Here is a 17019-nt window from a genome sequence, read left to right as displayed (position 1 = left end):
GTGCAAGTGCCCAGAGCAGGAATTTACCCAGAGAAGATTCTAGAAAGTACACTGAAGGATAATCACTGGATTATAATCTGCATTCACCAGACTCCAGAATTAAGTGTTATACGTGAGGACCGGGGCCACTGGGGATGGATCAAATCTGAGTAACGTGCTTTTAGCAGCATTTCAGGTATCACAATGGCATGTATTTGTGTTTCCTAACGGCTATTCATTCCAAGCAGTGTGGTTACTCCCAAAATATTTCACTATGTTTATTAAAGATTTCTCTTCCTGAAGTGACGGATCTGACTGCGGAGAAACTTCTCACAAACTTAGTGTTTCTCCAAAAACAAACAAGGAACTGTGCAATAACTTTTAACTTAACCTGTCACATGAAGCAGCAGTGGGACACCAGAAAACAGAAGCTCTACAAAAATTTGGGGACAAGTGGGAAGCTCAGTTGCCAGAGGAGATTTCATTTACAACAACATGGGAACATTATTAAACTTTGTAATATTTTTCCTGGCACAAATACTCTGTCACTGCTGGTATACAGTTAACATTGCCAAAGACTTGTGAAGAAGCGGTAGATTTTTTTTTCCTTTTATTTCTTTTTTTTTTTTTTTTTCTTGTTTAGAACAAAAGAAAGACTGAATAGTAAATAACCAAAACTGACTCTGCCCTGAATAAAGGGTGATGAGAGACACTGAAAGAAGAGACAAGGCATGTTTAGGAAGATATTTCATATAAGGACAGAAGCAGTGATTAGTTGAGACTTATTTTGTCAAAGAATACACAGTTGTTGGGGTTTTTTTAAGAGTTGAGTGGGAATGCAAATGATTTCCAGGGTACTATCATGGAAAATAAGCATGAGTTTGCATTTACAACTCTCTTCAAGTAAAGCTTAAGCACAACTGCACAGCTCTCTACTTCACTAATCGCAAATGAGACAGCGAATCATTTACAGACTATACTCGATCTGAATTCTGTAGTTTCAATGGCTCTTAAAATAATTTGCTGCATTACAGCAGCTGCCACCATACAAAACATGCTGATTTTTTATGACCAGTAGGGAGTTTCATCAACAGGGGTAATTTACATGCGAGGTGGCAAGGCAAGATCTAAATGGCCAAGCGTAAAATGACAGATGGGTCAGACAGGAGTTCACAAGAATTGGGGAGAAAACCTGGGAACAAGCATCCAAGTCTTGCTGGAGAAAGCCCTTCAGGTCAGAGCCAGCTCTCTCAGCCTACGACACGCGACGTGCCTTGCCGAGCCCGGCGGCACGTTGACCGATGGCCAAGCTGCAGAGCCTACGCCTCAACCTGCTGGAAGAAAAGCAGCCGGCTGCTAAAAGTGAAGTGGTGTGGGCTGGATGTGGCTCTTTCTTCCCCGAGGTAGGGAATTTGGGCCACAGCAGTGCTCTTTTCTCCCCGTCTTTATCAGCAGCAGGCAGATCCGTGGAACAGTAAAAGGGAAACATACTGAAAGGAGCAGGGCACAGCTCGCGGGAGCTCAAGCTGTTCAGATTCCCTGGACACAAAAGACACGGGCTACGTGGCCTCTTCCAGCTAGAGCAACTTCCAGCTGGAATTCTTCTTCTTTCCAAGTGAGACTGAACAGTATCTGAATAGACAACTGAAACATGCCTTCCTTCCAGTCAAAGTCATCCTTATCCTCAGAAATTACAGATACTGACATAATCTCTAACTCCCTATAGTCTTTCCCGAAGGAAGTAAAATAAATAAATACGAATGTTTAGATTTAAAGTCAAATTTGGGAAAAAGCTAATAGCTGAAAAAATGGGAAAACAAGACTGATTTCACATTTTAGATTTCTTTTATGAACTTAATTTCACAGTGTGAGAGAGGTACATAATTTCTAGAGATGCCTTTAGTAAATGATTTTGAAAATCCTGTAAGTATTTATCTTGGGTACCTAAGTGACCTTCACAACTCCAGCCCATAATGAGTCGGAGAAACCCCACCATCTGTCCTCTGCCAGCCTGACCTCACCTCTTCACTGATCAGCCCTCATGCCCTGCAGAGCAGCACCCCTCCCGCCTGCATGTGCTCGTGCCCATGCAAACAGACTCTGCTTTTACTAAATCTCCTCCTTGTTGCACACACCGCCAGGACACACTCCTCCTTCTCCGCGCCCTTGAACACCAAATCTGTTCTTCAAGAATAGTTGAGCAGACAGAAATAGAACAGTGTGCCTACCACAAATTTATGTAGGGAAAAAATAAAAGTTTTAAAAAGCAAATGAAGCTCTATGTCCTGCAGAGGCACCTCTATCCAAAGAGTTACTTTGACTTGGAAGCTTTAAATAATATACCAGTCAAGAAAACAATGAAAGAATGTAGGAAAGAATGATACTGCTCTCCATTACTGAACAGGGGGCAGATGAACAAATACAGCAGAGTGAATCAAGGACAGTGCTGTAAATGACTACCGCAAACTCAAGCAAAGACAATTCTTCTCCCCCAGTTTCTAGGATGCTTGCATGGCATGGACAAAACATTTAAAATAAAGATTGAGAATGTCAATAGAGACAGCTGCTAGTTCTACATACCTTGTCCACGTGATGAAAACATCAAGGGACAGTCATATGCCTTCACGGTGCTTTTCCTCTATCAGAAACCACACAAAGCGTAACGCCTTGCAGAAGTCATCAACATGTAAACACAGAACTACAAAAATGCCTTCAATGCAATCACAATGATTCCTTTTTAATGTTTGCTCGTTGTGACTAAGCAAGTTCTGTAAATGGTAAATTCTGTAAATACTATTGATAATTACTGTATGAAAGGACATTTACCTTAACTTTCTATCAACTATATTTTAGGATATTTTAATTCTAGGTGAAGCTAACTGAATTTCTGTAGGTGAGAAATTTACAATGCTCCGTACCCTGTGTGTTTCCAATACGAATGACATGTCAAATCTGGTTCAGGACGTTTGCTTTAGCAACTCAATACTGTCACTGCAGTAGCAATCGTCTGGTGGCGTTACAATATTTGCAGTAAGAGCTGATACTTCTGCAGCACTTCACGCATTTTTTGTAGTTTGCTAAACCCACCTGTTGTGCATTCTACTTAAGTGCACTTGCTGGAGCCAGCTCAGGTGTAACACGTTGAAGGTTGTGACTCTATTAAGCACTCGCCATGGTTGTGTTTTCTGGAAAACAGTGGCAATATTTACGCGGTGTTCGGGCAGGAGATGTCAGAGATGTCAGAGTGGTAAGGGTTAGGGTAAGGGTTAGGTTTAGGGTTAATGTTAGGGTTGGGGTTAGGGTAGGGTTGAGGGTTAGGATTAGGGTTAGGGTTAGGTTTAGGGTTAGGGTGGGGGTTAGGGTTAGGCTTAGGGTTAGGGTTAGGGTTAGGATTAGGTTTTGCGTGAGTGTTAGGGGGTTAGGGTTAGGTTTAGGTTTAGGGTTAGGGTTAGGGTTAGGGTGGGGGTTAGGGTTAGGCTTAGGGTTAGGATTAGGTTTTGCATGAGTGTTAGGGGGTTAGGGTTAGGTTTAGGGTTAGGGTTAGGGTTAGGGTTAGGGTGGGGGTTAGGGTTAGGCTTAGGGTTAGGGTTAGGATTAGGTTTTGCGTGAGTGTTAGGGGGTTAGGGTTAGGTTTAGGGTTATGGTTAGGGTTAGGGGTTAGGGTTAGGGGTTGAGGGTTAGGGATAGGGTTAGGGTTAGGGTTGAATTATTGTAGAATTATTGGGTTTAGGTTTTTAAGAAGAATCTTCTAGGATTGAGAAAATACTTGGTTTTGTAAGGCATGAGGTTCTAGATGTCAGTTTATCAGCTGTAAAGAGTGCTTGATAGAAAGCTACTAAATAATGGAATAGAAGCAAAAAATGTCTTAGGGTTAGGGTTGAATTACCCAATAATTCGTCAGTACAACCCCAACCTTCGCCCTCGCCTTCCCCCCAGCAACTCCTCTTGGAAACTGGCTGCAGCACGGGGAAGTCAGCCGGCCTCCTGATGACTCCGCTATGGCCCGGTGTGACCGGTGCCACCACGGTCCTGACCCTGACCCTGACCCTGACGTGAAGGTGGCTCGCAGGACAGCGGCCACCGGCGCTCGGGGACTCCCCGCGCGTTTGGAATTGCGGGCGTGAACCCCGGGCGCCTCACACTGAAATGCTACTGCACCCACTGGATCGTTAGCGGTATCAGCTGTTAACGCTCACGTACAAGTAATGCAAATATGAGCCTCACCAAATATTTGCATAATTTTTATAACCAGATGTCTAACAGACAGGTGTATCTATTCTGACATTTTTTACTTCTATTCCATTATTTAGTAGCTTTCTATCAAGCACTATTTACAGCTGATAAACTGACATCTAGAACCTCATGCCTTACAAAACCAAGTATTTTCTCAATCCTAGAAGATTCTTCTTAAAAACCCAAACCCAATAATTCTACCTTCTATTCTGAAATCTCACGGAGTTTTGGTTGAAAGACCGAACTGATTGCAAATTCCTTCAATTAAGAAATATCATACAAATCTATGTTACTGCTTGTCTTTTCGACCCTTAGACCACGATTTGCTATTTCCAATTCTATTCTCTACTCAAAAGGCACCGTATTCCAGTGGAAAAGCATTTGTTTCAATTTTAACAGTAAAAAAGGCTTCACAAGGCCTTTGATATTAGGAAATGGCAAATCAGGAGTTACACAAACTAAATATTTTGAGTTGGGCATAAAAGCATCAGTTAATAAGGCCACAGCTTTTGGCACTTTAGTTTGTACAACTAGAACACATATATTTTTAGAAAAGTTTCTAAAATAAATTTTGAAAAGTCAGCAGTTAGCAACTGAGAGCCTTACATTCTTCCATTTGGTTTTGTATACAAATCATGAATAGAGACAGTGAGAATATTAAGTAGTTCTCCAGGAACGTAGGATTTGTTGAAATAAACTATTAATATGGGATAGCACCTCACTCATCCTCTAGCTAATCTGGCCCAAACTTTTCCAGATAAACGTCAGAAAATACTGTGCAGGGAAAATCAAACCTCTATGTGGGAACACACCAATTTCACCAGATTTTTTTTTTTTAAAAAGCGAGGAGTATAAATAGCTTGGTCAGCCAGTATATTATGGCTTTTGGTTACCCATCCTCCCTGTGAGTTAACTAACTCATCAGTACATTGTGTAGTGAATAGAGGAGCTACACCAGGGTTACTCTTCAAGTTCACAACCGGGGGGGACAAATGTTGCCTAAGAGGCAAAAATTACACTGACACCTTCTCATTTTCAGTTTGGAAGACCTAAATTAATATTGAGACAGAACTTGATCACTCTCATACTCCTGTCTTGTAAATTAAGTAAGCAGAAAGGGAAGACATGTTGACAACTGATCAAGCCAACCTTAATTTCCAAATGTTTTCCACCCTGACATCTTAGGACAAGAAGACTCAGGTGTTGCACCTTCCTCTCAACTATTGTGTGAAAAAATGGGTATTTTGCTCATTTGAGTAGCACACTGTATGTGCCCTCTATAAGCTACCAGAACTTTTCAGCAGGTACCAGAGCTCAGCACTCTCATCTTAGATGGTGTATTCTGTTGTCCTGCAGGACTACAAACACAATGAAGCTTATGAAGGTTGTCTGATGAAAGCAAAATACATTTATCTGACGCATCTATTTTCTCTGGGAATGGCCAGTAAATCCACATTGTGTCAAGTCCCTCTATGCTACAGCAGCAGTGGGAAGACATATGGAGTATCTGTGATTGCTAGTGAAGTCCCTGTCCCTAGGAAGAGGCTTCCTCCCCCCTCTGCAGCAATCAGCGAGCGAAGGTCCAGCAATGGTTGTCAGCAAACCAGTCTGACCACAGAGCTTCGCCAGACCCTGCACTGGGTCTGGCTGGGATGGAGGTCTCTTTCCTCACAGCACTCTGGGCGGCGCTGGGCTTTGCATCCGCGGCTAAACCAGCGCTGGTGACACCAGGTCTTGGCTCCTGCCAAGGCTTCGTGCTGGCCGGGCTCAACCCACCACACTTGCTGATTTCTCCCATCTTCTCACTACTCACTCTGACCTATTTCCTGCTCACGCTAAAACTTCATCCCAAACAGCGCTGTTTTGTTTCCTCTTACACGCCCCTCATCGTTAGCACCTGAGCACCCAGACCTTCCCTGGGAATGAAGTATACACAAACACACGCACATGTATTTCAAAGGATCGTTTTTTTGCAGACTCACTCTAAAATGTGTATACAAATTGCGCACAACTCACTGTGATCAAACATATCCATCTGTGTTGTGGGAAGAGATGAGCTTAATCTGCACCATGGGAGATACTGCTAGACGCAAGGGAAAAAAAACAGCCTTTAATGGAAATGATAGTTAACCACTGGAACCGGCCCTCTGGGGAGGCTGTAGAATATCCATCACTGCAGATTTTTAAGGACAGATTAAACAAACACCTGTCAAACACAGTTTAGTTGTCATTATTCCCACTTTAAGGTAGGAAGACAACTTTTCAGGCTGTTAATCCTATTTTCTGTCTTTTTCATACCTGCCCTGCACACAGGTAGATTTTTAAATACTCCAGACACTTGAAATTCTGGCAAGTGAGGTTTGGTCTGTGCACCAACACTGCCTGCCTTGACATCAGCCTCGTCTTCCAGAGATGTTCCAGTTACCTTCTGAAATTCCTTGTCTTGTATTTTTTTGTCTTCCTTTTCTCCCACCCCGCACAGCAAGGATGAAACTTTCAAAGCGAGCTCTGTGTGCATTACCCTGTAAGTAACTAGCACCAGCTGAAGCCACTACCCCTCACCCTTTTCTGAATTAACCTCCTGTAATATGTACAGCAGCAGAGGGAACAGGAGATCTTTCACAAAGTATTTATGGGTATCTTCAGGTTCTACGCAGAAAAGTGCCCGCTCTAGATAAAATGGAATGCTCTTTGAGAGAGGTTGTCCAAATAAAGGCTTCTGCTTAAGCTGAAGCAAAGCATTAATTGTCAAATGCAAGCAGAATTACTTGACAACTCTAAAAAAAAAAAAAAAAAAAAAGTAAAAGCTGTGGGTTGTTTTCTTTTTTTTTTTTTTTAAAAAAAAAGCATATAGGTTCTTCCCCTTCCCCATTTCCAGCTATAATCAAGGGGAAGTTTTGATTTTGGCTGGAAAACACATTTGTCAGTGCTGAATTGTAACTGCAGCTTCACTGACCCCAAGTTTAGTATTTATGCTTTTGATTTTACATTTAAACACCATTTCACATTAAAAAGTTTTCGAAGCAGTAAGATTTTATCTTTTAAATATGTTGGTAGTAAAGGCATGGCAACAGTAATGAAATTTCACCGTTAAAAGCTATGAGAAAAATGAGGACGAAGTACTTAATTAAAGAGAACACAGTTTTTACATGAGAAAAAATAGTGCATTTAAACAGTCTCTTCTTTCCTCTGTTATCACCTTTAGGCTTCATAATGGTAAAGAAAACTCTAAGATTTTTTTATTATTATTATATTTGACGCATTGCACTGAACACTAAAAAAATGACAAGGAGAAAGAGGGAAATATGTGCATTTCCAACTCAATTTTATGCTGCCAACATTTTAACAAGCTCCCTTCCTACACCCTTTCCTCAGCTATTGATTAAGCCCCTGTGTTGCGGAGAATTAGTAAATAAGAAGTCAGACCTGATTTTTTTTCTTGTTTTCATAACCAGAAGAAAAAGGAGAAAACAACTCTTCCCAACTAGTCTGCACTGGCTCGTGCTGGAAATAGCAATGATTAAATTCTCATCCCATGGATAGCTTGCACCTCAAGGATTTTGTCATGGAAATCACTTCAGCAATTAGCACTACTCATCTCGCCCTCAGAGGTGGTGTTGACTATTAGTAATAAATTACCTCTCTTGCAAGCGTGGTCTTCTCTGTGCTCCTTTTATACCTAGACTGCAACAACTGTTTCAGCAAATTAGATCTGGTATCCAGACGGTTTAAAAAGCAAGAGAGAAGCAGGAAGTTTGCTTCCCTCAACCCAAAGAATGAGAGCTGTCAGGGAAGTCTGCATCTTCAGCAGAGGAAATAGGGCTAAAAGGCAAATTGGCCCTAAAGGAAAACTGCAGTGGATGTGGAGAAGCACAGAACCAGAGCATGTCAGATCCATGCACAGAGAGGAAAGCCATTCCGCACACGTCAAAGCTCTTCCAATAGCTTTTTTAAAATAAAAAAGACGCTAAAAAATCCTCTGTTTGGTTTAACGGAGCCTACAAGCACTGCGAAGCCGTGATCACTGGCCACCAGTTTGCTTTAATGCAACACTAAGCTTGTGCTGAATGAAATAAAGCAATCAATTCGAAACCAAATGCAAATTGTAACTTCCCAGCAGAAGTTGTGGTTCTGGTTGGTTTTTGTTTTTTAAATAAGTAGCTTTGGGTATTTTAAATAGCCCACCAGGAGTCTCCTCCACTGAAGACAGGAAATTTGTGTTTCCTTTTCACAGAAAAAAGACATAAATGCTCTGACTTCAAAATTGTTTGAATGCAATTTTTGCTAGATTCAGTGAAAGATGAGCATTCCCTCTGACCTGGACAGTGCGGGGAGTGATGTCGCTCCTGTGAATTTTGATGAAGAGTATGTTTGGTATAAAGCAAACATGACAGGGAAAAGTAAAGAAAAAAAAACCACCAAAAAACAACAGCAACAGAAGAAAAAAAAAAAAATAAAAACAAAAGCAAAAGTGGTGTTACAATTTTGCAACGCCACTAACAAATGTTTACAACACTAGTAAGTTTAAAAAGACTGGTTTACACACAAAATAAGTAAAATGACAAAGCTTCATTGACCTGGGTATTTCATGAGACCTTAACTTCATCTCTAGGGTGCACAGAGGGGCAGTATTTGAAGTAGAGACTCAGAATTTGGCCAGAGTAATTGTCTGCAAGTACGTGAATACCATAATACAGTAGTAGAGATGACTAGTTACGGTTCTTTTCACAGCTACTACACGTGCCCAGGGAACCATGGGCAAGCAACGCAGCCCATGAACACAAGCAATGCCAGGGTGGTCTGCACTGCTATGTCTTAACTTCAAGCTACGTGTGTCACAGAAGAGGTCGGCTTCAAGTACAGGAATTTGAAAAAGTAAAATATACTGTCATAATCTGTAAAATCAAATTAATTTACTAGAAGTGCCATTGTAAAGACTCTAGAGAGCTAACAGGTTTAGAAAATTTTATAACAGTATCTCTAAAAAGTTTTAATACTCTGTTTTTTCTCAGATCTCAGGAGAAGCAGCATCTCCTGAAGAAGAAGGATCTCAAACAGGGCACTTTCTCTATTATCTATTAGCATTAAGCACCTATTTCTAGACTTTTTTAAAATCTGCAAATGATGTCTTATTTAATATTGATCATCCTGCACATCAGAGAACAGCATTTTTTGTGAAGGGATTCTTTGTATATAGAAGATTTTTTTATTTGTTTTCCTGACAGCAGACCAAAGATTTGGAACTCTGCGATAGACCCACGAGGCAAATGAGCTCCTGTGGTTTAACTGAGATACTTCTGTATATAAACTACACACACAACAGTGAATGTAGTACGTCGTACATACATTACATCTCCAGGTAAAATTACTACTTCAGCAGAGATAGATGTAGAAAAATACAGCATTTACATTCATACATTCGCTCTTTGCCAAATCTTCTGATACAACCCTTTGCAAAAATGGCAACTACCGCATGAGTTGTTATCACATGAATGTAACAAAGGAAAACACAAGATAAATAATTCACTTAAACAGCTCTGAAGAATTCCAAACTATCGTGTTTCAGGAAAAGCTACATGAACCGTATGAGAATCAAAATTCTACATATCATCACTTTACAGATTTCAAAAAGGAAACAGAGATTGAATACTTTTCTGCACCACAGAAGCAGACCGTGTGAAAACCCCATCCATAACCCCAAAATTATGAACCCTGCTCTCTTTTTTTATCGAAAGGTTAAAAATACCGTGCAAATATCTGTCAATGAGTACTATATACAACACTGTTTATTAATAAACTTCTATTTGAATTTGTGCATCAATATGCTAGAAAAGTAAATCGCTTTACAAAGTAGGTGAAATCACCCCACATAGCTATTTATTTTTTCCCATTTTAATACTTTTCCATGATAATGTCTCAAAAATACCCAGATCTACCACAGCAGCTCAAGACTTTGAGAAATTTTAATTCTATTTTTAATTATGCAAATAACAATAAGAAGGCTTAAACCTTGAAAGCTGCATAGCATCATTATGGAAGAGTGGCCAGGAAACTACTGAGAAACTATACGCATTTTCTCTACCTTTTTGGAGACATATACAGGAAAAAGGTAAAAAATGGACTGCATCCCGCTACAGTCAAACTCCCAGTCTTTCCCTAGTGGAAAAAAAGCATACACTGCCCCGTTTTTGTCACTTTCATGACTCCTCCTCAGAGGAGAAAAACCAGACACTGAATTTGCCTGAAGAGGCACCTACAGAGCTGTATGAAGCGGGGATGGAGAACGGTTTGTTAGGTTGGGAAGCCGCTGCCATCTGCGCACCACCAGCGACCAGGCGGATCCACCTCTGGGAGGCATCGGGAGATAACTTCCACACCCAGAAACTCTAATCAGTAGTAAGAGTAGGCAACATGAAACCTGAAGTTACCCTTTGGTGTGAATCGCCTGTTAACGTCAACAAGTAAGCTTCAAGGAAATTGCTTCTGCATGAGAAGGGTCTTAGAAAAAGCATCAAGATACGTTTGCCACTTACAGGAAGTTACTAGATGACTTCAAGATAGGCTAAAATGCTGTAACAAAGTTGAGAGGTTTCATGATTACATTCAAAGCTCAAGTGTTTCATGATTTTGATTTGATGAAACATGAAACAACGTCATTAAAACACACTTTGAAGGAGAACGAATCCTGTGCGACAGGTTTTCAGATCTAGATGGCATGTTTGGTAAAACATCATAGCTCTTCTAAAAAAAAAAAAAAAAAGCCAGAAGACCACATGCTAAAAGTTACCTTACTTGATCTTTTCCAACTCTTCCTCATTAGCATTGTCTGAAAATAAAATAGAGCATTTTAATTACCTTTCCTCTGCAATACAGAGAAGGAGGCCAACTGTCTCCAGTGGGACAATCCACATTTAACCACCACTACAACCGAAGCAGCAACACGTACACTCCAGTGACAACTACACAAGACTGAAATAAATCCAGACAACTAGCAGCACCGTTCCACCCTGGCATACTTTCCGGCGTGGTATGAACGTCTCATTTCCAGAGATAATGCATTACGTGAAATCATTTTTTTTTTTTAAAAAAAAGAAAGAAAGAAAGAAAGAATTACATAAGCAAATGAAAAAAATTAATGTGTCATTACTGATAGTGACTTCAGTTTTGACTGATACCTGAATGATAGTTTTTTTAATATTAATGTACTCCAATTTTTTGGAACACAACTGTTTAGCTCACAGGTTTAGCCATGTAAGAAGAATCCTGTATAGGGCTCTTTGCAGAACATGCATCTATTACAAAATCCTTAAGGTTACCACTGCTGATTAGTTTCACAGCAGTAAAAATAGCTCTTTGACTTGGTAATTATGCACATGGGGTAGAAAAAAATTCATACCTTGACTCTTTAAAAACAAAACCAAAATATAGTAGCTCCATCCCATTACCTAAATAATCCATAAAGCCTTGGCACTGCTAGAGACAATGCTCTGACATGCTGGGAGGCAAAGTGTCCAGTGCCCACTGACACAGATTCTTAATCATTAACTAAAAGAGACGTATTGGTCAAGATGAATGTGGGCAATTTATCTGTGAACACAACAGCTGCTTAAAGCAGTTATGTGGAAACACGTTGAAATTAATTTATACAGTTCAGTAACATTTAGCAGCCTGCTGTTGACACTGAACAAGAATAAATCAAAGGCCACTAATTTCTGTTGAAACTTTGTCATGTAAAGCAAACTTAATTTTTCGTTTTTATTAACTACTGCAAAAACACTTTTTTTTTTAGATAATGGAAATAAATTTTGAAATGCAATCATTTTCCTTGCAAAGAAATAAAAGCATTACGTGGGGAAAAAATGAACATGGGAGAAAATATGTGGGTTTTATATTTTTGAAATATCCAGAAATTCTTCAAATAGAAACAGGCTTTTTTTATACAAGAAAAACAACTAGCTGCTAAGGAAAATTTTTAAGATGCTGTGGTCAGTTAGGCTCGGCCATAAGTTAATGATAACTGTAGCACTGTGGCTTTGGAAAATACACATAGATAGTAAATGTTTTATAAAGCTGGAGAAAGCCGTTTAACTCATTTTTACAGGAGAGGCTCGTAAGAATTAAGCAGCTTGAGTCCCACAGCTGGCCCTGGAGAAAACCTCCGAGGTCCTGGGTCCTGTCCAGCACAGCACAGCTCCTCCCTTCCCCGTCGTTGCTGAATCCTACGCAGCTACAAGTCAGAGCTCAGGCTCACTGGGCTCCGGACCAGGCTGTGAGCAAGGAGGAGGATACGGCCTGACAGCTGAATTAACTACACATCGAGTGCTATTTCAACTCCGGGGAGTTCAGTTTGGGTAGCAGCTGCAGAAACGTATGGCCATACTTCTTGAGTGCATCAGCATCACCACCAGCTGCAGCAGGACAAGCTGAAGCCATCATAACCATCCTCAGAAGCCAATAAAACAAATCTATAGCACGTGGCAGATTAGGATGGATGATCTACATGGAGCTTTTCCATGTGAAAACATTCCATGCCCCGAGTCCATCTCTGTCATTCTTTTTTTCTACAATGCTATTACCCCTCTGGCAAATTAACAAAAAATAAATATTGCATTGTAAGATTTAAGACAGCAAGGAAATTGACAGCATATGAATGTTGTTAATACTTTCATATGAAACAAAAAAATATTAAGCATCACTTGGGATAAATTATTTAAGGAAAAAAGCAAGGCTGTGAAGCTGTGAAAGTTATTAAGTAACAACATCCAAGTAGCACTCATACGTTTCTTTCTTTCTTTCCATTTTCTGTGCTGCTCAGGCCGTTGGCAGCGTTGGAACAGCAGTCCCCAATCCCTGCTGGCCTCAAGGCAACAGTTCTCATCAGTTTTTTCATATCCTGTAGCTGAGAGTTGCCCCTAAGGCCAAGGTTGGAAACAACTGTTGTGGAGTAGCCAGGGGAGGCGTGCGGCTCTGAGGAACTCAGAGTCACTCTGCAAGTTCCCCAGGGGCGAAATCTGCGCGCCAAAATCTGCCGGGGAAAGAGCCGGAGAAACCCACATGCGCCCCGGCACCCGTGGCTGCACCACCAAGCACACGGTTCTACACCAGCATGCATGCAAACGGCACACGGGCATGCACAGCAGTACATGGATCCGCAGGGAAACATTAGCAGAATACTGTCGGAATTAAAAGAAACAAAACGAGCTTCACTGGAGAAGGTCTAAGGAAAAAAAATCAAATCGTTGCTGGTTCTGACTTCTTTTAAACTGGTCATCCAAAGGAGAAATTAATGAAAAATACAGAAAGTACATCATAAACACATTATTTTTTAAAAGAAGAGTTAAAAAATATTGTTTAGCGCTCACAAGTTTTAAAGTTTTTATATATACGTACTTTTCCCATACTTATTTACTTCGTGTCTTCTTGGTTTACTTATCTAAACTATCTGTCCTCCCAAAGCAAAATAATTAAAAATGCTGCATTAATGTAAAGGACAACTGTTATTAACAGCACAGAGCAAATGCAAATGAATTATTGGAACTAGTGCTACTGCAACTTAATCGTGTTGGGCCAGAAATAGATTATACTTTTCGCGAATACTAAAGACATTTTTACAGCTGTAAAGGAATAATTCATTCATCAATTTTGCTTTGTGATTTATGATTCTTCAAAACTCAGAACAAATCAGATTCCCTTCATTTGTCAAAAATCAAAAGAATAAGACTTCTATTCATGTACACAGTTTAAATGAGATATTACAAGATTCTTACTTTTAAAGTTCACATTTTTATGCTGTTAGAACCAGCACTGGGTTGCAAAAGACAAAGATAATTATATACAAGGTTTGCTAGAAATTTTCATTTGCTCACCTGCCTATACTCTTACATTAATATTCAGCGATAACTGCAGGCTACTTCTGCATTTTCTTCCAATAAAACACACCACAAAAATCAAATAGTGTGTTCTTATTTAGGAAACTATTATACTGGAAGCCCTTTAATTGAAACCGTGTTGAATATTCTTCTACTGGAAAAACACAAATTGTAAATTACTTAAGCACTGTTTTTCACCATCTACCACGACTCAAAGATAAACACTCCCGTCTCCTAGTCTATAATACATTTTTACATACAGTTATACATTCTTAATTGATATCTGAATCCAGAGATGTAATCTATTTTGTTCCTAGGAAACTGGACTGTCCGGTTATAAATTCCAAAGAACACCTCATCAGTCAGCACACAGAAAATCTGCATTTCATCAGAACTTCTTCCAGAAAGATGAGAAAGAGAATGTTCCTGTGTGTACCAAATCTCCCCCTCATCACTCTGCACACCTCAAGACTTCACAGGAGATGGTTCCACCCAAAACAAAATCAGCTATTACTCAGTGTGACTGCTTATTTTTTGAATCATTTGTAGTAATACCTCTCTCACTGACAGGCAGCAATATACAAGGCCCCCAGCTTTGTACCATTTAACTTAAAATTTCCAACTGGAGTATCTTATCATCCACCAGCATCAGTATTTCTTGTGCAGTGTGACAAGATGCATCTTCCTGTAATACACAGCTGCATTATTCTGACATGCCAGTAAAATTCTCTGCTTCAAGACCTGTCCTCTAGCTACACAAATGCATCCCCGAAAGACTTTGCCTTTATCTGCGCATCAGCACATGAACCCCAGAACACCCTCAGTCGCCCCAGGTCAGGCAGTGAAGGGGGATCTCCTTCGAAAGTCTGATCCGCACCAAAAACTCACCCAGCAAACACATCGCAAACAGCAAGTCTGGTCAACGGGACTGGGGCTGGATTTCGGCTACAGAGCTGCCCAAAATACAGGATCAGACACAGTGCTGCTTCTACAGCTACGTGGGAAAGCTGACACTTCTTTTGTTGAAGTTGCTTCTTTTTTTTTTAATTTCCCCAATGGTCTTAATGAACACTCTCATTTTAATTATATAGAAATAGGGAACCTGAAAATCTAAGTACTATCAGTTAATTTCTGAATCCTTCAGCTTGATGATTTTACCATTTCACACCATTTACATGGGATAACACGTACAAGCAATTTAGAGTTATCACCTGAACAAACTAAAATTTACTGAGAAGAAAATACATTTTTGAAATGTAGGCTATATAGGGATATCAAACCAACCGGATCTGAATAAATTTGCAGTGACTTAGGAAAAAAATGCATGTGCTGTAAAGAGACAGTGTTTCTGTGTCTTCTCTGCAGCAGTCATTAAAGCCTATTTAAAGGTGCTCACAGGTTTTTATCTATAACTTTCAACTATACTATTTGAATTATTACCTATATAGAGATATCCAAGTAGAAGGGAAGAAGTAATCATTCAATTAGAATGCAGCACAAATCAGGAGTAAGTAAAATTACTACTTTATACAGTGTACATTTGCAGAGTGGACAAGAATTAGCCTCGTTCCTCTAACATAACATTTGAAAATTTATTGATCTCAACCATATTAAAGTCAATAAAAATTATCCTCATTATTGCAAGACCTTTTAAAAATAACCAAGGATGACAGTTTAATTGAGGCAATACATTTTGTAATATATCTACTCCTTAGAGAGTAAATAAAATCTAATAAATAAATAAATAAGTACATGTGGTAACTGAATAAAAGATAATTGCGCCTTGAATTATTAAACCCCTAACAAATTCATATACAGCAATTTGTTATTAATTTTGTAGGCCATCTTCCCTGTATTGTGACACAAATTCTTTGATTTTACTGCAACTGTGTCAGAACCACTATGAGATCTGTATCTTGGGAAGGCTGGTTTCTAACAAACTCAGATTAGGAATCAGAATTTTAATCTGAATCTTGGACATTTTCAGAATGAAGTCCTAAGTAACAGTTCGAATGGGAGGAAAAATTGGTCAGTTGAGCTAAACTAAAAGGATTACCTTACTAAGTAGAAGGCAAATAATGAAATGCGTAACAGCACAAAAACAATTCTTCCTCCTACTAAAACCAGTCAGCTGGATATGAAAAAACCTGCTCTCCAGCAAGTCAGTGGCGCTCCCGTTACTTCAGATGTCCAGTTGCTAATTCATCAAGTAAATACCCATACGAAAGAGACGTTACACTGTAGTGTCTTAATTTCACTTTCTCACCTGTCACTTTCTTGAGCTCTCTCTGTGTAATAGCTGATAGCACTGAGCGGCACAGCAGCTACCCTATCTGTATCATGAAAAAAGAAAACTAACTTGCTGTCCACGTAATGGTTTCCTATGTAAAAATATAGTATTTCTGGGCTGCATGATTTAGAATTATGGCAGGACAGTACCAAAGCCACTTGGAAAAACAAGGATGTTACCAGCTGACTCAGAAATGCTGGTCTTACCCAAACACACACAAAAAAACCCCGTTAATGAAATATATTTCTCAATTTAAGTGATAAACACTCTTGTGGTACAAATTTGCAAGATAGTGTTCTGAGTTGTCTGGAAAAAACATATTGCTAAAAGAAAGAAAAATACATCATTTAAATAAACTTCCTGCATATTACTACCATATTCCATTATTTTTATCAAGTTCTAACAGAATGTCATGAAGAAATTTCAAAACTCTACATCTCTGTCATACCAAATGCCAAACACCTGGTTCTAACAACTGACCTACTAGGCTATTTAATAAACCATAGCAAGCAGAAACACAGAAAATGAACAATATTACCACCTACCAATACTCCTCAGGTATGAAACAGGATGATGTGTCACACTGCAGCATACAGAAACATCGGTGCTCTTACAAAAGCCATATAGTTGGCCATATCCATGGAAAAC

The 17019-nt window shown here is 39.6% G+C and overlaps 1 protein-coding gene across 4 annotated transcripts in view; it reads right to left on the bottom strand.

Annotated features, from left to right (window-relative positions):
• The window catches only part of MCTP1 (multiple C2 and transmembrane domain containing 1), a 278549-nt gene that overhangs the window by 130951 nt on the left and 130579 nt on the right, over positions 1-17019 (bottom strand). For 3 of the 4 annotated variants that reach the window (XM_042787788.1, XM_032993082.2, XM_032993083.2), the window contains exon 6: positions 11000-11038. The exons of the other annotated variant lie outside the window; for it this stretch is intronic. In XM_042787788.1, coding sequence (XP_042643722.1) covers positions 11000-11038 — 39 coding nt within the window. The remainder of the gene's footprint in view (positions 1-10999; positions 11039-17019) is intronic. 4 annotated transcript variants of the gene reach the window in all.

This window comes from Tyto alba, unplaced genomic scaffold (genome assembly GCF_018691265.1).
Source record: "Tyto alba isolate M040663 unplaced genomic scaffold, T.alba_DEE_v4.0 Super-Scaffold_13, whole genome shotgun sequence".
Taxonomy (NCBI): domain Eukaryota; kingdom Metazoa; phylum Chordata; class Aves; order Strigiformes; family Tytonidae; genus Tyto; species Tyto alba.
This window is presented reverse-complemented; position numbering and strand designations above follow the sequence as displayed.